Source organism: Perognathus longimembris, chromosome 10 (genome assembly GCF_023159225.1).
Source record: "Perognathus longimembris pacificus isolate PPM17 chromosome 10, ASM2315922v1, whole genome shotgun sequence".
In the NCBI taxonomy this organism is placed as follows: domain Eukaryota; kingdom Metazoa; phylum Chordata; class Mammalia; order Rodentia; family Heteromyidae; genus Perognathus; species Perognathus longimembris.
The window spans coordinates 48,613,701-48,636,270 of NC_063170.1; the positions used below are offsets into that span (position 1 = coordinate 48,613,701).

General features: G+C 44.3%; 1 protein-coding gene across 1 annotated transcript in view; it reads left to right on the forward strand.

Moving 5' to 3' along the window:
- Positions 1–22,363, forward strand: part of Abhd6 (abhydrolase domain containing 6, acylglycerol lipase) — a 49,047-nt gene extending 26,684 nt beyond the window's left edge. The window contains 7 exon segments of the mRNA XM_048356041.1: positions 4,747–4,903; positions 9,701–9,814; positions 10,886–11,018; positions 14,152–14,309; positions 15,058–15,112; positions 15,322–15,422; positions 21,046–22,363. Of these exon segments, the coding sequence (XP_048211998.1) occupies positions 4,747–4,903; positions 9,701–9,814; positions 10,886–11,018; positions 14,152–14,309; positions 15,058–15,112; positions 15,322–15,422; positions 21,046–21,222 (895 nt within the window). The 3' untranslated portion in view covers positions 21,223–22,363.
- Positions 22,364–22,570: the final 207 nt, after the last annotated feature.

Sequence of the window (22,570 nt, forward strand, 5' to 3'; positions counted from 1 at the left end):
CACAAAGAGGCTCAGGGACAGCACCCAGGCCCTGAGTTTTAACCCCAGGACTGGCAAAAAAAAAAAAAAAAAAAAGGAAGGAAGGAAGGACTAAAGAAAGAAGCAAACAAACAGTAAATCATTTACTTCTGTGTAAATGTAACAAGGTTTAGAAATGAAGGAATAAAGTTGACATTTTTACAGATGACAAGATTGTGTACATAGAAAGCCTGAATCTGTAGGTAATTTGTTAAAATTAATAATTTTACTAGGTTGCTGAATACAAAATCAATAATTAAAAAGTCATAAATACTCATAAAATGAAAAAAAAGCTTAGTGCATCATTGACCATAGTGTCAGCATCTTTATAACAGTTTCATCTGGTGTAGTCTTGATTTGCATTTCTCTTATGGCTAAGGATATTGATCATTGCTTCATGTGTTCAATTTCTTATTAATTTTTTGTGTGTGTATGTGCCAATCTTGGGGCTTGAATTCAGAGCCTGGGCACTGTCCCTAAGTTTCTATTACTCAAGGCTAGCACTCTACCACTTGAGGCCACAGCTCCCCTTTCCAGCTTTTTAGTAGTTTATTGGAGATAAGAGCCTCATGGATTTTCCTGCCCAGGCTGACTTTGAACCTGATCCTCAGATCTCCTGAATAGCCAGGATTATAAGCCTGAGCCACCAGCACTCAGCTTCTTCATATGTGTCTTAGCTATTTGTATCATATTAATGTATGCTAATTTAAAAGTAAAATAGAATTCAATGTGCCATTATTGGTCATGACCAATAAGTGAATAAATGGCACAGTTCTTGACTGGCAGCCCTGCAAGACACAGGGACATAAATCTTAGAACCACAAGGAACTGAAGTTGGCCAATAATCTGAGTTTAGAAGCTGAATTGGTCCCCATAGCTTCTAGATTAGAGCTAGCTGTAGTTGATGTGATTTAACCTCCTAATAACAGTGGGAAAGCATCCTACTGAGCTCTCATCGCACCTGTAGGACTGGGAGTTAATCCCGGGTGGTTTTGCACTCTTAACTTGTAGAAGTTTGTTTTTAGGTAAAGGAACAGAAGATGCGTGCAACTCATCTACCACCTAATTCTAAATTTCTTTTTTTTTTCTAAGGGTTTATCAGTCATTGGCTTGAGGGCCAGAATGACCTCAGCTTAACTTGATTCCATCTACAAAGATCTGTTTGCAAAATAAGTTCCTTGCTTAAAGCTACTAGAACAGCTCACCAGCCAGAAGTGGAAAAAACTAGGCAAGACAATGAGGTCCTGAGTTCAAGCCCTCATAGCAGCATATATGTCAAAAACTAGAATAGAGATAACCAGGGTTTGTGGTGAGAGGAGAATGGAGAGTTCTGGAGTAGAGTACCAGAATTCCTCTGTAGTATACTGAGAAAGTTCTAAACATGCATGGTGGTAATTTTCAGTCTTTCTCTCTCTCCTTTTGACAGTGCTGGGGTTTGAACTCAGGGTCTCATGCTAGTTAGGCAGGTGATCTACCACTGAGCCATGCCTCCAACCCAACAGTTGTGATTTTGAATGCACTTAACGGCACCAAATTACACACTTAAAATTGGTTAAAATGGTCCATTTTAAGCAATGTCTATTTTACCACAATAAAAAGCAAACAACAACAAAAATAAAACTCTGAGTACTTTTCTTTCAAAGTTCCTATTAACCTGATGGAAGACAGACTTGCAGGATGAGGGCCCTGGAGTCTGTCTGTCTCAAAGGCAAACCTGAGAAGGTTCCTTTTGGGGCTTCTTGATTTAGGTCAGTTGAGTCTTCAGTGATCTCTGTCCCTGAAACAGGAGCCATTTGGCTTTGTACTAAGACTGTAAAAAGATCTTGCTGTTGAGACATTCATTCATCTTACCTTAATTCTTGACTTTTCTGTTCTGTAAGGTTGCTGCTGACTTTCTGAATTAGAGTTAATTTATTCTCTATTATTGTTAAACCAGAGAAATTGTGTTTTGCTTGACTGTGGTTATTTTCCACCTAGATTGCTGTTTTCATAAATTTTAGCTGGCCTCGTAGCATAGAGTCTTCTTTCCTCTCTTTCATTAAGGGATCATGTGAAATGATTAAAAACACTTGTCCTCAGCCAGGTGCCCATGGCTCATGCCTGTAATCCTAGCTACTCAGGAGGCTGAGAGCTGAGGATCATGGTTCAAAGCCAGTCCAGGCAAAAAAGTCTCCATGAGACTCTTATCTACAATAAACTACTCAAAAATGCCAGAAGTGGTGCTGTGGCTCAAGTGGTAGTGCGCCAGCCTTGAGCACAAAGAAGTCCAGGGACAGTGCCCAGGCCTGAGTTTAAGCCCCAAGACCAGCAACAAACAAAACAAAGCAAAAACAAAAAATACTCCTCATCCTCCATCTTATGGCTTCTGAAACACTAGGAGTTGTCCAGTGGCTGCACCAATTAAATGAAGTGTATGGGGTAGTACCATGGCTATACTGGCTACACTGATAACAAAAGTCTGGCACTCTGGCTACTTTTATCCTTGGGCTCCCTTCACTCAGGGCTGCCTCCACACCCCGGCCCCTGTGGTTCCTACTGTCTCACACATCTTTCCCCCTGCCCCCAGCTAATGCATGTTGAGTATCCTGAAACCTGCTCAAGTCTCACCTTTCCACAAGGTGCTTGTAGCTCCTTGATCTCATACTGTACTCTGATTGAATTTTGTAGAGTTTGAAGACCATAAGCAAGTAACAGAGGAAACACAAATTACATATAGCTCTTTACATCGTTCTCCTCCATGCCTTTGCTCTTTCTGCCTTTCCCCCATCTCCTCTGTGTATGCATAAGTGTTTTATTAGAGTTAGAATCAATTTTATAAAAAAAAAAAAATCAGGTCCTAGCTGAGTGCTGGTGGCTCATACCTATAATTGTAGCTACTCAGGAGGCTGATATCTGAGGCTCCCAGTTCAAAGCCAGCCCAGGCAGGAAAGTCCTTGAGATTCTTTTTTATTTTATTGTAAAGATGATGCACAGAGGGGTTACAGTTACATAAGGAAAGTAATGAGTACATTTTTTTAACAGTGTTACCCCCTCCCTCATTTTCCCCCATTCCTCCCTCCCTTGAGACTTTTATCTCCAGTTAACCACTAAAAAGCCACGAGTGGAACTGTAGCTCAAGTGGTAAGATTCTAGCCTTGAGCACGGAACCTCTAGGACAGTACCTAGGCCCTGAGTTCAAGCCCTAGGACCAACCACACACACACACACCCACACAATCAGGTCCTCTTTTTCCACTTGATTTCATATCATAAATGTTTCTCCACATTCTTCAGTATTCCTTGAAAACCTTTTCTGATGCTTGCTGTGAGCAGGAAGATGGGAGGCAAAAGCATCTTAAGTAATTTTTGTTGTTTTTTGTGTGCCATTCTTGAGGCTTGAACGCTAGGCTTTGGCACTGTCCCTCAGCTTTTGTGCTTGAGAGTAGTGTTCTACCACTTGAGTCACAACTCCACTTTCTGCTTTTTGATGGTTAATTGGAGATAAAAGTCTCACGGACTTATCTGCCAGAGCTGGCTTTAAACCATAATCCTCAGCTCTCAGCCTTCTGAGTAGCTAGGATTACAGGCATGAGCCACTGGCACCTGGCTTATTGTATCTTCAGTGTTCTGAATAGGTAATGTAGTTACTGAAAAAGTATCAAAAGGATGCAGTTTTAATCATCCCTCCCACCTCTGTACCTTCTACTTAGTCTCAATTTATTTCCTACTTCCAGCCCAGATACTTGTTTCAGTACTTACATGTGGTTCACATATGGATGTGTGTGTGTATGTGTGTGTGTGTACGTGTACCTCTCCCCTGACTTTTCATGTATACAGAGAGTTAAGATCAGTAGTCTTAAATTATTTGCTGGTGCTGTTGTGCCAAGTCGCGAGACGACCACCAAGAAGGCCACCGAGACTCAGACGTTCCAAAATGCAAAAGCAAGGCAAGGCTTTATTCAAGCGAGCTGCAACTCGGGCCTCATCCTACCCACTGACACAGTGGAGGTTAGGAGGGAGCCTCGAGCTGCGATTACACAGGGCTTATAAAGGCAAAAAACAAAGTTACAACAATCAGGTGTTCAAGCAAGCAAGATTAGGACACGGGTACAAATCTGATTGGCTCAGGGTTCGATTCTAGGGGTGGTCAGAGTTAAGCATTCCCAGCGGTTAGAGTTCTAGACCGACTGGGCCCTAATGGGCTTGTCCTGGGTCTGCTCACAGGGCCTGCTTATCTCAGGTTCACGTGGTCAAGTGGGGTTCGCGTGGTAAAATGGGGCCTGACTTCAAAATCTGCCACTTCAGTGCAAAACTTGGCTATTTGTTTGTTGTAAAGTATATCTCCAAGTGTATCTCTGAATGAATTAATTACCATTCATCTGAGACTCCTCATGTGGGGAGAGCAGTTTGTTTCAATGGTAATTTCACATTGCAGTGGGTGTGAGGCCAAATGGCAGTCGTTGCCAAGCCTTATGTAACTGCCAGAAGTGGAGCCTTCCACCAGCCACCATATGTTATAAGGAATAACGCCAGAGAGATTAAGCACATGTTCTCCAGCAGGAGAGCACGCTCTGAGTCCTCGGATGTGCAACACAAGTATGCTTGGTGTGACATAGCTCTTACAGAAATACTTTTTCCCTTCCTTCGTGCTCTTTAGGGTGGAGTCCTGAGGGACTCCCGGATGACTGGAAAGAGCTGTGGGGAGCACTGTCCCATGGATGCCACTTCATTTTGCCTCTGTCTCCCTTAGGTACTGGCGGAGGACATTGGGCATGCAGGTCCGCTATGTGCAACACGGAGATTACCAGTTCTGTTATTCCTTCCGGGGCCGGCCTGGGCACAGGCCGTCCATCCTCATGCTGCACGGGTTCTCTGCCCACAAGGACATGTGGCTCAGCGTTGTCAAGGTACAGGCCCAAGTGACTCTGCTGTCTTAGAAGAGAAGGGTTTCACAGCATTGGAGGAAGACAAAGGGAGCCCAGAACTACAGTTTCTTGTCGGGGTTCACGACCCCTCTCCCCACTTCTCCAGAGGAGATGCCCAAATTCCAAACTATGAAAGAACACTCGGCTTTTACTCCTCCCACTGGCAGAAGGAACAAAGCGTGTTCTCATGGATTACACTTAGTTGAGGAAAGGTTGCTGAACCCCCCCTTCCCCCCCACCCCCCGTCCGAAACGGCGGCTGAGAGAGAGGCATGGGGAGACATATTCAATGGTCCATGAGTCTCACAGGATTTAATTGGGGGGGGGGTTATATAACAGTAATGGCGGGAAAGGAGGGGGACTGGCCAAAGGGTCAGTCATAGGCTAAAGACCGTGTCCGTCACGATGATGTCACGTTCTTCCTCTATGGGCGGAGATTACAATCTCCCAAGGGCCAGGCCTCCGCCATTAGACACGCGGCCGAGCCGAGAGGCGGGGACCACTTGCTTCTTTTCCGGTTGAGGCCGGAAGGTGGGAGGGGCTCCCTCCCACACTGCCCCAGGGCTGGGGGAAGGGCAGCGTGAATCCCCAACATCTGCTCTTTTTTTGTTTTTTGTTTTTTTAATTAGCAGGGGATGCTGTAAACATATAACACATATGTAGGCATAAGGCAGTCCAAGTCCAGAAAAGTTGGAGTCTGCCAAGTGCAGACATCATCCCTCTTTAGGCGGTGAGGTAGAAGCAGGCTGAAGCTCTGGCATCTCTGGTAGTTCACAGTAGCTGATAACTTAAACATAAGTGATTAGTAAAACATTTCTTTTCTTTATAAACATTGAAGCGAAGGTGCTAAACCTTTGCACTTAATTTTTTAAAACATTTTTATCATGAAACATTGGGATTGAGTGTCAAAACCCTCAGCTCCTATTTTGTAAACATTATTATAAATATTAAGATAAGGTGTTAAAACCCTCAGCTCTGATTTTCTTTCCAACAGGACTCCCCAAGTCTAGCAGTAGGGGGAGAGGAAAGGAAGAAACATGGTGCAAAATTTCTTTAGTTTTTGTGTGACGCTGTGGGCAGTATCGCCACGGCAAAACATTGCGCCATGAGATGCTCAAGAAAGAATCTAGAAAGCAAACAAGGAAAGGAAGCTTGGTTGCCTCCTACCGGCCTCCTGCCGTATGTAGTCAGGCTTTCCATATTTCCATGGAAGAGCAGAAGAAGTCCAACATGGTCCTTGTTTTCCTGGAGAGAACAAGAAGAAAACATTTTTCCAGAGCAGGTGCTCTGGGTTTAATTTTTTAAGAAGGGTTTCACAGCATTGGAGGAAGACAAAGGGAGCCCAGAACTACAGTTTCTCATTTAATTCAGGAAGTAACACAGTTATGTTATAGAGATGCATTTGTCAGAAATGAATGGAAGGGTATTTGTGAAACCTCTACCTCAGAAGTCTTTTCTTTTCTCTGTGCTTGTACTGGGGCTTCAATTAAGTGCCTATGCATTGTCCTTGAACTTTTTTACTCAAGATAGGTGTTCTACCACTTGCCTTAGAAGTATTTTCTTCTCTGTGCTGACCCACAATCCTCAGATCTCAACTCCTGAGTTGCTAGGATTACAGGCATGAGCCTTTGGTGCCTGCCTTGGGAGTCTTTTTACCTTAAGGTTTCTGACAGTGTCAGTTCAGAACTGCCATTATAATCGAGGCTGGACTTTTCTCTTTGTGAGACAAGGACTTGCTGTGTCGCCCAGACTTGCCTCAAGCTGTTGATCCTTCCTCTTCCCCCCCCCCCCTCCCCAGCAGCCTCCCAAATGTTGAGATTACAGGCATGGACCACCATACCTAGTTAAGGCTGGGCTTTTGTAACACCATTTTTGATGCAGATGATGTAGATCAGTGGTAGTGGCTTGCCTAGCATGCCCAGGACTCTCACCACCATTTTTTTTTTTTTGTATGTGTGCCTCTTCTGGAGGTCTTAAGCTCAGGACTTAGGCTCTGTTGAGTCTCAAGGACTTTTCTGGCCAAGTTGGCTTCAAACCACGATCCTCAGATCTCTGCCTTCTGAGTAACTAGGATTACAGGTGTGAGCCACCAGCGGCCTGCCTCCCACCAACATTTTGTTGTTGTTGTTGACGTTTTGCACATCTTATGCTTAAGAAAGCAAGCAACCATAGGAACACTGCAAAGAATCCTCAGCTGAGCTTTGTGACAAACTCACTGAGTAATTTCAGAGAGATCATGTCACTGATTGGCAGAAGATAGTTTGAGATAGATGTATTATCTTGAGAAGACTTAACCTAATCTAATCAATCATTTAGCTCCAAAATAGGCAAAAGTCAACAAAATGTAGTCATGAACCCTGAATCGATGGACTCAGAGTTAGAAGGATTGAGTGCCACTATCTTCAACCTTTCACAGACTCCACCAACATTTTTAAAAATACATTTTTTAATATAACATGTTTCCTCTTTCTTCTTTCTCCTCTTCTTCCCTCTCTCCCTCCCCCTTTCTTTTATTTCCCCCACTCCCACCCCAGTTCTCCTTAGCCACTTAGAGTAACAATTCTGATCTGGCAGCTTTCTGGAATTGTCTTTCAAATCAATTTTTGTCCTGGTTCCTGTGTTGCACTTGGTAAAAGTAAGCAGGTAGTGGGGACTGGGGCTTGCAGAAGTCTTAGGAGGAAGGCAGCATGGCACTCTCCTCCTCAGGTGGGACCATGCCTGAGTGATCCCAGCTATTCCCTGCGCAGGAGGATGAGGCCCACACTTCCTCTGGCTACTTGTGTTCTTATTTCCAGATGGCTACAAGAATGGTCATCCTCTTGCGTTCATGAGTCCCTCACTTCTTGTCCCCATCTCAGATAAGCGTTTCTACGACTGGATAGTGTTTATAACTGATGTTTTTGGAGGTGGAACTGTGGCTCAATGTGCTAGAGTGCTAGCCTTGAGCAAAAGAGCTCAGGGACAAAACCCAAGGCTCAAGTTCAAGCCCTGCAACTAACAAAAACAAACAAACAAACAACAACAACAACAAAACAAAAACACTGGTGTTTCTCTGTTTCTGGTTAAAATGGCCCATCTTGACAGATGCTGACGGCTTGTGCCTGTAATCTTAGCTACTTAGGATGCTGAAACCTGAGGATCCTGGTTCAAAGCTATCCTGGATAGAAAAGTTCATGAGACTTTTTTTTTGGCCAGTCCTGGGCCTTGGACTCAGGGCCTGAGCACTGTCCCTGGCTTCTTCCCGCTCAAGGCTAGCACTCTGCCACTTGAGCCACAGCGCCGCTTCTGGCCGTTTTCTGTATATGTGGTGCTGGGGAATCGAACCTAGGGCCTCGTGTATCCGAGGCAGGCACTCTTGCCACTAGGCTATATCCCCAGCCCCCATGAGACTTTTTTTTAATCTCCAACTACCCAGAAAAAAAGCACAGACGTGCAGCTGTGGTGCAAGTGGTAAAGCTCTGATGTTGAGGGAAGAAGCTAAGGGACAGTGCCCAGGCCTAGAGGTCAAGCCCTGATAATGGAACACATACACCACACACACACACACACACACACACACACACACACACACACATACAAAGGTGGTCCATCTCTAAAAGAGAAAAAGTAATACAGAATAATAATTATCTCAAGAATTAGACATGAATGAAGGAAAAAGAAGAGTTGAAACTAGCACTAAAATAGATGGCCAAGCAATGTTTTTAGGGAAAGCATTGCTTCTCTTGACTGGAGCTGCCGAGGCCGTAGGAGAACAGATCATCCCTTTTAATTCTAAGTCAGCAGCAGTATAGCTGGAATAAAAGTGGAGTGGGGAGGCCAGGAGGAGGTACTGCTTGCATGCAGTGTTAAGAAAGAGCAGGACCAGTGGGTGGCACAAACCTGCCATTCTAGCTGCTTAGAAGACAGAAATTATGAGAATCACAGTTTGAAGCTAGCTAGGCAAAAAGTTAATGAGACTGCATCTCTTCTAACAAACTGGATATGGTAATGCATGCCTATGGTCCCAGATGTGAGGAGACATAGGAAGGAGGATTGTAGTCTGGTCTCTACCTGAAAAGTAACTAAAGCAAAAAGGGCCGGACGCATAGCTCAAGTAAGTGGTAGAGTACTGACTTAGTTCATGCCTCGGTACTGGAAAGGAAAGAAGAAAGGGAGGGACAGAGGGAGGGAGGGAGGGAGGGAGGGAGAGAGGGAAGAAGGAAAAGGAAGGAAAAACAGACAAGAGACTTAAACCTACCAGCCTGGGTTTGGTGCCCCCCTGTGCAGTCATCTGCTAGACCTCTCTTCATCTGTGTATCATTCTCTCTGGAGGGTCCTATTCCTTATGAGGTTGCTGGCATTAGTTAAGCAAAAACTAGGAGGAGGGGGCAAGGGTGGGGGAGGACGGGTCCTAGGGAAGGGGTAACATTTTCAAAAAGAAATGTACTCTTAGCCAGGTGCCAGTAGCTCACACCTGTAATCCTAGATACTCAGGAGGCTGAGATCATTACAGCTTGAAGCCAACCTGGGCAGGAAAGTCCATGAGACGCTTACCTCCAATTAACCACCAGGAAACCAGAAATGGTACTGTGGCTTGAGCAGAAAAAGCTCAGGGACAGTGCCTAGGCCCCGAGTTCAAGCTCCACAATTGACAAAAAAATAAAAACTGGGAGATCCCGAACCACATATCCCCAGGGATGTCTAGCCAGGTGACTTAGAAAGTGAAAATGACCTCTTTAGAAACGTGGGAAGATATGGTTGTCTCACTTTATTCTGAGTTTCTGGATCTGTGTGTTCTCAGTTCCTTCCAAAGAATCTGCACTTGATCTGCGTGGACATGCCGGGACACGAGGGCACCACTCGCTCCTCCCTGGATGACCTGTCCATCGATGGGCAAGTCAAAAGAATCCATCAGGTAAGCTGGAAACACCATCAGAGTACCCACAGAAATGCCCACTGCTGCCTTCCCAAGCAGGAGTGCAGGCTAGAAAGTTCCAAGAGCAGCCACCACTGCATTCTGTCTGCACCTGATCCCCAATGAAGTGGCCATCCACAGTCATAGTACAAACTGTTCTGCTCTAAGCTGATGGCACTTGTTAGTAAGGAAATACAATCTGGGCATTTTCCCAGCCCTTTGAAAATGAGGATAGAATTCTTCAAGACTGTTTTTCCTCTCTTGAGATTTGTTTGTGTGTTTAGTAGCTACATGGTAACAACAGCCCCTCTGCCTAGGAGACTATGCTTTGCATTTCGGCATTTCGGTTGTATTTTAACATCTGCCTCTTGCTTTTCCTGACTGGGCTTTTAAGGCCATGGAATCTTGGAAGCCATTTCACAATCAACTAGTCCACATTGTTTCAAATGAACATTAGATATTTTCTCTAGAATACTTATTTAATATCTGCCTCTGCTGTTGAATTGGATACTTTAAGATCAAGAACTTATCCTTTTGATACATCCTCAGCAGCTAACCTTAAGTTCTTGCATGAAATAAATATCCCTCCTCATCCATTTTTTATTTTTCTGTAGTGGATAGATGGATGGAAGGTTGATTGGATAAATGGATAGATAGGGGATAGGTGAGAAAGGCTTTAAATTTAATCAGAAGTCATCAAACTATGGCCTGTGGAAAATAATTAGCCTGCCACCTGTTTGAGTAAACTAAGTTTTAATGGAATGGAGAGCCACACTTGGTCACTTAGATAATATCTTTAGCTGCTTTTGTGAGACAATAGCAGAGTTGAATGGTTGCAAAAAAAAAGACAACACATGATCCCTCAGTCACTTGGGCAAAGTAAAGAGAAGCCGAGGGGTGGGCCTACCACTGGGATGGATACTTGTCTAGGTAGCAGATTGCATGGTGTCAGAGCCTCGTTGATCAGTAGCACTTCTCCGTGGACCACAGCCACATTCGGGTGTACAGTGGTCTTCATTCTATAATGACCACTGCTGATGTATAACTAGCCGCCTCCTTTCCCCCCTCTAGTTTGTAGAATGCCTCAAGCTGAATAAGAAACCCTTCCACCTGATCGGCACGTCCATGGGTGGCCATGTGGCTGGCGTGTATGCTGCCTATTATCCATCAGATATTTCCAGCCTGTGCCTCGTGTGCCCTGCTGGTGAGTGATGTGGCTGAAACATCCCCCTGTATGAATTGTGCACAGAGTGTGGATCTTTAAAGACACAAGTGTATAATGTCTGCTGTGACTAATTTTTTTTTTTTTTTTTTTTTTTTTGTGCCAGTCCTGGGCCTTGGACTCAGGGCCTGAGCACTGTCCCTGGCTTCTTCCCGCTCAAGGCTAGCACTCTGCCACTTGAGCCACAGCGCCGCTTCTGGCCGTTTCCTGTATATGTGGTGCTGGGGAATCGAACCTAGGGCCTCGTGTATCCGAGGCAGGCACTCTTGCCACTAGGCCATATCCCCAGCCCAATGACTAATTTTTTTTAAATTACCTTTCTGGTATGTAATTTAGAGATGATATGATGGTTTATTGATAACTATAACCAAGCAACAAGTACCTACCCATAATCTGACTGATTTAAAATGTAGAAATGGGCTTCTGTATTTCAGTGGTAGAGCTGCTTGCCAAGTGTGTGCAAGGGCCTGGGTTCCATCTCTAGTATTAGAAAGAAAAAGTGGAACTAGCCCTATTCCAAAAAGAATTGGAGGCCCGAAATTAAAATGTGCTTAGTGCTTTACAGTACCTAAACTGTTTTGAATTATGTGTGTGAGGGTATTTGTTTGGTTTTGGTTTTTGCAGTAACTGGGATTTGAACTCTGAGTGTTGCACTTGCTAGGCAGATGCCGTACCACTTGAGCCACTCCTTTAGCCTCCTTTTGCATTGGCTATCTTCAAGGCAGGGTCTTGCTTTATGCTGGGGCCAGCCTGAGCGACAATTCTCCTACTTGTGTTTCCTCATGTTGCTGAGGATGACAGATGTGTACCATTATACCCAGCCATTGGTTGAGATGGGGTCTCAAGACCAAGCTGGTCTTGAACCATAATCTCAGCCCCTCAAGTAGTTAGGATAACAAGCTTGAGCCTGTGGCCCTAGTTTAAACTATAATGTTCATGTGATCACTCAATATTTATTCAGCTTTCAAGAGCTAAGACTATGAATTTAATTCTCATTATATCCCTGTGAGGTATAAGTACTATTATTATACCCCTCCTTTTTTCCCCCCTGAAAACACAGAAATCTTCATTCATTACTAGACCTTTAGAAAAAGACCAGTAGGCTTCAATTTATGTTTTCCTATATGTATACATGTTGACTTGACCTATAATTACCATCTGAAGTAGAGTTGTTAAATTCATTTTTTGTAAGTCTTCAAACTTGAGTTCATAGTATATAATAGATAAAAATCTTTAATACTTTTTTATTCTCCCTCTATTTTTTGATACTTTATTGGAGTATTATTTATATAAAACATTTTATTGCTTAAATACTATGTGTATGTCAGGCACCAATTGCTCATGCCTGCAATCCTAGCTACTCAGGCGACTGAAATCTGAAGAACAGTGTTCAAAGCCAGCCAGGGCAGGAATTTCCATGAGGCTCCAATTAACCACCAAAACAATTCAAAAGTGGAGCTGTGGTTAAAGGGGTAGGGTGCTATTTAGCAAAATTATTGACAAAATTACAATGCCTAGGCCCTGAGTGAGTTCAAGCCCCAGGACTCACACACACACACACACACACACACACACACACACACACACACACACACACACATTTTAAGTATTTATCTATGACTGTTTATATTCATAATTACCATACACATAAAGATATTATGCCCACTTGACAGATAGAAACATTGAGGCACCAAGAAATCACATTAAGCCAGATATTTGTGGTCCATGAATGTAATCCTAGCTACTCAGGACATGGGTATCTGAGGATCACAGTTCAAAGCAAGCCCAGTCCAAATCCTAGAGACTCATATCCAGTTGATCATCAAAAAGCCAGAATTGGAGGTGTGGCTCAAGTGGTAGAGAACCAGCCTTGAGTGAAAAGGTTGGGAGTATGTGAGTTCCTGAGTTTAAGCCTCAGTGCTGGCACACATAGACATACAAGACCCACATAATCACATCAGAACCAGAACCAGGACCAAACTGATCCCCACATAGACTTCAGAACACACGTGGAGGATTTGGGAATCCTTAACACTTCCTTCCTCATTTACATGATACAGCGAGGACCCTACAGGGACCTGAACATTCACACCTCTTCATTACTAGACCTTTAGAAAAAGACCAGTAGGCTTCAATTTATGTTTTCCTATATGTATACATGTTGACTTGACCTATATGTATACATGTTTGCTTGACCTTAAAAATACTTCTGCTGCCATGTAAATTACTAGTTTTCAGGTCTGATAAGGACACTGAAATTACAGACAAGCTCCCAAAGAGTTAGCTTTTCCCCCTCTTTTCCAAGCACCATATCTGGAATCGCTTGGTCTTTTAATAGCAAAGTTTGAGAATTAAAGAACAACCACCATAGATGGCTATTAATTATTAACTCACTTCTGGAAGGTCATATCAAACTGGCATGTCCAAGTATATGTTTGGGTGCTCAGAGAAAAACTTCATAAAGTTTCAATGTAAAATGTTAAATTGATTATATCTGAAAATATATTTTAAAAATTAGTGTAATGCCCTACCTAAGTTTTTTATTATTAAACTTTTAAAATTTTTGAAATACTTTTAAATTTGTAGAAAATTTCAGAAATAAAGTCCCTTACTCTAGCCTTTCTCTGGCTTCCTCCATCACCATAATAAATTTGTTGCCATTAAGAAACCAAGATTAGCTGGGCACTGGTGGCTTGTGCCTATAGTCCTGTCCTCTTAGGACGTTGAGATCTGAGGATCATAATTCAAAGCCAGCCTGGATAGACAAATCCATGACACTTTCATCTCCAGTAAACAATCAGAAAGCTGGTAGTGGAGATGTGGGTCAAGTGATAGAGCACTAGTGATGAATGAAGAAGTCAAGCAAGAGAGTGAGGCCCTGAATTCAAGCCACAGGACTTACATGCATGCGCATGCACATGCACGCACACGCACACACACACACACACACACACACACACACACACACACACACACACAGGAAAAGAATGTATTCTTCTGGTAAAAGAAACCCAACATGTTAGATTTGAGTGGCAATTGGAAATTCCCTGTTTAAAAAGTGAGGGTTGGTAGGGAGGCAGATGTATTGTCAAGCTGTTTGGTTTGAATCACACAGGTTTGCAGTATTCAGCCGATAATGAGTTTGTACAACGGATCAAATCGCTGGAAGGCTCGCCCACCACACACAAGATTCCCTTGGTCCCATCTACCCCGGAAGAGATGAGTGAAATGCTGCAGCTCTGCTCCTATGTCCGCTTCAAAGTTCCTCAGCAGGTACAGTGGCTGCAGCCACACACTTGCACTCTTCATGGGCTCCAGTGGTTCCTGTATCTGCTCCCCAGCACCTCCTTGTCCACCTCCATTTGCTCATTTAACAGTGGCTATATTGTGCCGGTGACATGTGTCAGGCTCTGCACTGGGCACACTGGTGAATATATAAGAGAAGAAGGTACCTGAGTAGGTGTAGTCCAATGCAGGGGGTAGACAATTAACAAATTAAAAGAATTAGGGGGAAGGGGAAGAGGGAATGAGGGAGGAGGTAACAAACAGTACAATAAATGTACCCAATGCCTAACGCAGAAAGAAATAATTTTTAAAAAAAAGATAAAATAAATAAATAAATAAAAGAATTGTCAGGCACCCGTGATTCATACTTACATTCCTAGCTACTCAGGAGGCTGAAATCTGAGGATTGCAGTTTGAAGCCAGCCTAATTAACCACCAAAAAGCCAAAAATGGAGCTGTGGCTTAAGTGGTAGCATATGGCCTTGAGTGAAAAAAGCTCAGGAACAGCACTAAGGCTCTGAGTTCAAACCCCAGAACTGGCACCAAAAATTAAATGTATATATGCGCCTTTCAGGAACTTACCTCCCAATAATACCATATACCATGGCCATGAGGATTTGGCCCTGGACAGTTCAGCAAATGCTGGCCTTTCTTCCCCTCCATTATTTCAGAGCTGTGAGAGGCCTGAGGAAATGAGTATTCTCTTGCTTTCTGACTTTGTATTATCTGTCCTCAGATCCTGCAAGGCCTTGTGGACGTCCGCATCCCCCATAACAACTTCTACCGGAAGTGTGAGTAGCTGCTCTGCTCAGCCAGGAAATGGCTACAAGGGAAGCTTGTGGCTGGTTGTCTTCTATTTCTTAAAGCTCTGTAACTCTGAAATGTTTTCTGGGCCCCCGAGGCAGGGAATTGGTGACTTGGGGTTCACTGTCCCTTGACTCTGTTGTAGTACTTCTGGGCACAACTAAGCACCTGCTAACGTGTTTTCCTTTTTGGGCAGTGTTTTTGGAAATCGTGAGTGAGAAGTCCAGGTATACTCTGCATCAGAACATGGAGAAGATCAAGGTCCCAACGCAGGTCATCTGGGGAAAACAAGACCAGGTATGTCACAGGGCTCTCAGAAAAATGGCCCTAAGGAAAAGCAAGTGGCAGTTCATAAAGTGAGCCTCATTGATCTGTTCCTCTTATCAGGAAAGGGTGGCATCTACCTGTGCCAAGTGCCCAGGTTTACAGTCCTGCGTTGAGACTCTTGTCTTTTTCTTCCTGTGGAGGCTATATACATTCACTTTGAGGCCATCAATTGTCCTGCTTCTCCTCAGACATCCCCCCCTAAATTTATGATTCTGCCCCAAACCATCTTTTCCTCTTCTTCCTCCTCCTCCTCCTTCTCCTTCTTTTTCTTTTGGTATTCCTTAGATTTGAGCTTAAGGCTACATGCTTGATAGGCAAGTCCCCTACCACTTAAGTTATGCGCCCAGTTTTGTTTTTTTGCTTTACTTTTGTTCATAGGGTCTCACTTTTGCCTGGAGATGGCTCAGATCTCAAACTTCTTACCTTTAGCCTCTTGCATAGCTGAGGTGACAGGTACATGCCACCATGCCCAGTTTATTGATCTAGTTAAAGGCCTATATCAGTACTGAGGCTAGAACTTAGGGCTTGAGCATTGTCCCTTAGCTTTTTCTCTCAAGTTCTCTACCATTTGAGCTACAACTCCACTTCTGGCTTTTTTTTTCTCAAGGCTAGCACTCTACCTCTTGAACCACAGTGCCACTTCTGGCTTTTTGTTTATGTAGTGTGGTGCTGAGGAATCAAATCCAGGACTTCATGCATGCCAGGCAAGCACTCTATCACTAAGCCACATTCCCAGCCCATACTTCTGGCTTTTTGATGGTTAATTGGAGATAAGAGACTCATGGACTTTCTTGAACAGACTATCTTTGAATCACAATCCTCAGATCTAAGCCTCCTGAGTAGCTAGGATTACAGACATGAGCTACCATCACCCAACTTACAACTGTGTTTCAGAAATCATCTCCTTCATACAATTCAAAGCAAGAGGAAGCACTGGAAAACAAAAAAACAAAGAGGAAGCAATGAGAAACAGAGCCTGTATCAGGCTACAACACAGCCTACAACACAGGCAGAATAAGTGTCTGATAATGGGTAGGCAGGAGTCTTATACCAGGGAATACCAGGGAATCTGCTATTTATTTTTAAAATTCACAATCTTAATTAGCCACTCTCTGATGCTATAACAAAATGCCTGAGACTGAATCATTTGTAAGGATCGGAACTTTACCGGGCTTGGGGTTTTGGAGGTTGGCATGTCATAGAGCACCCACCAGCATCTGGTGAGGGGCTTCTTGCTGGATTAAAATATGGAGGAGGGTTTCATGTGGTGAGAGAGATGAGGATCTAGGCAGAGCTCAGGGTGACAAGAAAGCCACTCCCACAATAACAAAGCTCCTCCTCCAACAGTAATATCCATCTATCCATCCATCCAGACAGAGTTCTCTTTAGTCTGTTCATCCCTTGATGAGAGGGATAAAGTTCCTATAAGCTTTTGGAGGACACACTGAAACCTCAGCAGACCCCAAGATGAAGGCCACCATGGGGAAGGAGGCCAGTGGTGGCTTTGGTCAGTATGGCAGAGGGAGCACAGCACAGGAAGAGGGAGGACGAGAGGAGGAAGGTTCTCATCTTCCCTTTTGCAGGGACTGAAAGCAGCTTTGTTTGCCAGAGCCACAGAGGCAGCATCCAGGCTTGGTCAGCAGGCAGTCACTTGATCAGGAATCAGATCAGAACAACAGAGGACTTATTGTAAAAACCCCCAGGTGATTCAAGCTTCCCTGAGACTAGCAAGGAAGGGCTATAACCCATTGTTTTGTGGAGACTGCAGGAGCCAGGCCCTGTACTCTTGATGTCCTTCCTGAGTCACAAAGTCTACATCCCAGCCCGGCCTTTAAGCCGTCGCTCAGCTACTTCAAAGAGAGCATCTCTTCCACTCCTGTGGTACTTGTGAGGCTCAAACGCCCTAGTATATGGTCATCTATGTGAATGATGCCTCCTGGATTTGGGCAGTCTACAACCTACACAATAAAACCTGGCAGCCCTTCTGATAGTACTCCTACATGTTAGTGCAAGAACCTCTCATGTCCCTTTCTCCCTGCTAGCACAGTGCCTCACAAACAAGATCTTGCATTTCTTTATTGCATTCATGTGTCTTTTAAAAAAATGCATCTTTAACATGTTTTTTTAATCTTAAATGGTGAGTATTTGGGTGTCCATTTACATCTTATGCTCTAGGTGAGGACTTCCCTTAACTCATTTCATCCTAGCCCTGGCTAAAATGAAATGAAAGAAAAAGATTAACCATTTAAGCCAGACAATGGTGGCTCACACCTGTAATCCTAGCTACTCAGGAGGCTGAGATCTGAGGATTACAGTTCAAAACCAGCCAAGGCAGGAAAAATTTTAAGACTGTTATCTCTAACTAACCACCAAAAAGCCAGAAGTGGGACAGTGGTTCAAGTGGTAGAGCACCAGCTTTGAACAAAAAAGCATCCAGTCTCTGAGTTCAAGCTCCAGGACCAGCACCAAAAAATGTAATAATAATAATAGATAAACCACTTATATGAATAATTTATCCAACAAATAGTGTCTGTGGGAACCACAGACATGTATAGGTCATGGGCCACTTCCTGTGGATGATTACAGGAAACCCCTGAGCTGTTTTGCCTAAGGACTTATGGTTTCTGATCTTAGCAGGATGGCTCCTTGGTTGGGATTTTCTTCTTCCCACATCTTGTGCCTTGTTCTTAAGTCTGTTGACTATAGGCATTTTTCCAAAGTAGCTGGGTTTTGTTCTTGTTTAGTCAGTGGCCACACTGAAGCATCTGTCTGTGGCTGGTGCTCCCTTCTGGCTGAGCTCTGAAGCCCCAGGTCCTCTTCATGGTCCAGGAGGCTTTGCAGAGCTCTCCTCTCCAGCTGAGATTTCTGCCTATCCCATTTCTGAGTACACAGGAAACCTTGGCTTTAATGATCTAGGGCTGAGAGAAAGAGCTTGAGTTATTTGCTTTTGCTGTTAAGGATGGAATAGAAGGCCCTCAGCTGGGAGGTTGCACTGAATGCAAACACATTTCCAAGGGAGGATGTCGGAGGAAAGATGATTTAGACAGACATGAGAGCGGAGAATAACCCAGAAGGAAAACAAAGCAGATGAAGCCTGGTGCCAGCAGCTCACACCTGTAATCCTAGCTACTCAGGAGACAGAGATCTCACACTTATAGTTCGAAGCAGATCCTTGAGACTCTCATTCTTCAATTAACTAGCAAAATGCCAGAAGTAAAGGCATGGCTCCAGTTGTAGAACTCCAAAAAAAGCCGAGGGAGAATGAGACCCTGAGTTCAAGTGGTTCAAGTGTTAGTACTGATGGTGGTGGCAGTGGCGGCAGTGGCAGCAGCAGAAGGAGGAAGAAGAGGAAGAAGAACAGAAGGAGGAAGAGGAGAAGGAGGAATTATTTGGAAAGGGAAAGCCTTGGGTGCTGGCTTTCATGCTGGAAACACATTCGTTATTATTGACGAGCTTTAGGACCTGAAGTTATACAACTAGAGATCCCCAAAAGCCCTTGCTTTGGTCTCTCCCTAACAGCGTGTGATGGCCAGCATTCATGCTAAGGTTTCCTCGTGTGACTTTCCTGTAGCTTTGGGTGCCCAATTCTAGCCATAGACTGGCTCCTCAAGTTATTGCCCTCCACAGAGCCCAGGGCTCCCCACTGTCACAACATGACTGTTACCAAATCGGTCACCCATGGTGATTCAGGGAGATGTCTCCAAAGGAGAGGAGGTTCTGCCTGGTCCTCGGTTACCAATGTCTTGATGTTATCACAAAAAAGAATTTGAGAACACATTGAGATAGAGACAAAAAAGTTTCTTAGTACAGCAAAGCAAAGATAGAAAGATACTACAGAGCCAGACCTGGGTGCAGACACACCTGATAACAGGTTGTAATGAGTACTTTAACATCACATATATTTATGACAAAAAAAAGTAGGTTGGGGCTTGGTGTTTGTGGCTCATGCCTGTAATCATAGGTACTCAAGAAGCTGAGATCTGAGGATTGTGGTTTGAAGCCAACCTGGGCAGAAATGCCCCCAAAGACTTACCTCCAACCAACCACCAAAAAGACCATGTGGGGGCTGGGGATATGGCCTAGTGGCAAGAGCGCTTGCCTCGTATACATGAAGCCCTCTGTTCGATTCCCCAGCACCATGTATACAGAAAATGGCTAGAAGTGGCGCTGCGGCTCAAGTGGCAGAGTGCTAGCCTTGAGCAAAAAGAAGCCAGGGTCAGTGCTCAGGCCCTGAGTCCAAGGCCCAGGACTGGCAAAAAACAAACAAACAAAAAGACCATGTGGCTCTAGTAGTAGAGTACCAGCCTTGAGCAAAAACACTAGGGAGATCAGTTTGGCCCTGAATTTAAGCCCCCAGTACTGGGCACCAATCGAAAATGTAGGGTGGATTTTGGCTCAAATTCACCTTAGGATAAATGCTCTCTTTTATTCCAACACCTGGTACATTTTGTCATCCTTGTGGTTACACTGTTTTATCAACCTGGCCAGAGATTTTAAAGTTGGCCTACTCACTAAACATGGGTCATTGATGTCTGGGGATCATTTGAGAGAAAGGACAGATTCTTCACACTCCTTTCAAAAGAGGTATCTGTCCTTGGGATAAGTATTTTAAACATGTTTTATGCCAGGAAGTATCACTTTCCCAGTTTTTTTCCCAAGGTAAATGTCTTTCTCTAAGATATCTTTGCTCATTTTCCAGAGCGCATTAACTATTATGGGCAAGCAGGCAGGGTTAGGATGAGAGAGCTGCTTTTCCCCCCTTCCCACCCTTCCTTCTCTCTCTCCTTTCTCTCTCCGCTCTGTCTCTGTCTCTCTCCGCTCTGTCTCTGTCTCTGTCTCTCTCCGCTCTGTCTCTGTCTCTGTCTCTCTCTGTCTCTGTCTCTCTCTCTCTATCTCTCTTTCTCTGAACCGTGATCCTCAGATCTCAGCCTATTCAGTAGGATTACAGATGTGAGTCACAGGCACCCAGCTTGCTTCTGTGTTTCTAATAGAGCTACTCAGTGTACAGTGTGTGTCTCTGCATTTCTGGCATGCTGTTTCTCATGCCTCATTTTCCCTGATGTGGCCTGCCTCCTTCTTGCCTCCATGCCCCACCACTGTCTGCTTGCTATTTCAGCCCCCCGCTTTTTGCTGACCCCTCCTTTTCTATGACCTCCCATCCTTGTGCTCCTCCCCATTCATGAGGACTCCACCCTACTCAGAACCATGTCTTCTGTTTTCCTGCTTCTCTTGAACTGTCAGCTTCCATCATCCTCTTCCAATAGAGCCCCTGTCACACCATGCTGTATTTCTCTCGAACTCTAACTCCCAACAGGCCATAACCCCCAGTCAGTCAAGGACTGTGTCTTTTCCACCTCATTATCCCTAGCAGCAGGACAATTCCTGGTACCGAGTTGCAGAATCAAATAGAAGGCAAGTTGGTCACTCTCATCAAAGAGCCACAAACCTCAAGGCCAAATCAACTTGGTCGTCAAATCCACTCCCCCACCTGCCTCCCTGACCCCTGCCAAATCCCAGTGGCAACTCTGTCCACAGAGGGCACCTGGGTATCCAAATCTTTACATTCCATCACATTGCCTCTTGCTCCTGGCAGGTGCTTGATGTGTCTGGAGCAGAGATGCTGGCCAAGTCCATTGCCAACTGCCAGGTGGAGCTTCTGGAAAACTGTGGGCACTCAGTGGTGATGGAGAGACCTCGGAAGACAGCCAAGCTCATCGTTGACTTTTTAGCTTCTCTGCACAATACAGACAACAACAAGAAGCTGGACTGAGCTCCGTCCTGCAGCCTGAAGCCTGCATTCTGCACACAGCATCTGCCCCCAGCCCCCAAAACCTGACGCGGCCACCACTCTCAGGAATCCTGCCCCAAATGCGGTTGGAACGCCAGCGCCAGCGTCCCCGAGGAAGCCGACCCCCTGTTTCCTGTATCCTTGTTTCCATAGAGCTTCAAGAGCCACAGGAAATCTCCAAGATCTTTTTTCTTTCTTCACAAGATGGAAACCCAAATGGGACGAAATAAGAAAACCCAGCCATGAAACGTACTGAGAAGTCTTCAATTTCTGTCACTGATACGCTTGTATTCAATGGTCAGGTTGGCCCATTATCATCATTTTCTTTAAGACATTGCTTCACACACTGAAACTCAAGGTATTTTTTTGTGTGTGGCTTCAGATATATCCCCTGCATGGTCAGTGGTTTTTACAGGAGCTTTAGTCCTCATTCTCTGAACCTTCTTGTTTAGATCAAATTCAAATTTTGCATAGAGACTTGTGTAGATGTGAATGCAGCAATAAGCTGCAAGATCAGGAAGAAAGTAGAAATTGTCCCCACCTCAAAAAAAAAAAGAAAGAACCAATGCCAGAGGTTGGAGGCGTGTCCAGGTGGTAGAGTGCCAGCCAAGGAGTGAATGCATTCCAGTTTCAGACCAAAAAACAAAAAAGGTAGAAATTATTCCTACCTTTTTCACATGGGGAAACATGTGTAGTGGGGAGGAGCTTTGTCCTGCCTGCTTTTGGCCAGCCTGCAGATGGGCCCAAGTAGGAGAAAACACGGGTGGATTATTTGGCATGTATGAGCCAAGTGGATTGTGAGGGACCCCAGAACAGTTGCAGAATAAGAACACTTGGCAAGGTGATTTCCCAGGAATGATTCCTGATTTCTAAAAAGACGACTAATAAAGCAATAATGTTCTAGACATCTATCTAAGTAATCAGACTCAAGTTCTCCACACAAGCGACTCATGGGGCCTCTTTTCTATTTTGCTCTGCTACCGAAAACTCTTGGATGTAAAATACTAGCTTGTTAATGAATTCTGTGAATTCTGTGAACAGTAGCGTGATTGCAAATAAGTCAAAACAGCTGTAAAAGTAACCACAAAGATGTGAAATAAATTTAATAAGTCTGTATAAGCAATGCAGGTGGCTTCTCCTTATGAGCTCTTAAGTACAAGGTTGGTGGATAACTTTGAAACACATGTATTCAATTTCTTGTTTGTTCTTGCTATGCTAGGGATCATACCTGGGTAGGTGCACATGCCAGCAAGTGTTCTACCATGGAGCTACATCCTCAGGTCTTGTTCTGAGACAGGGTCTCACTATGTAGCTCAGGGGAGCCTCATTC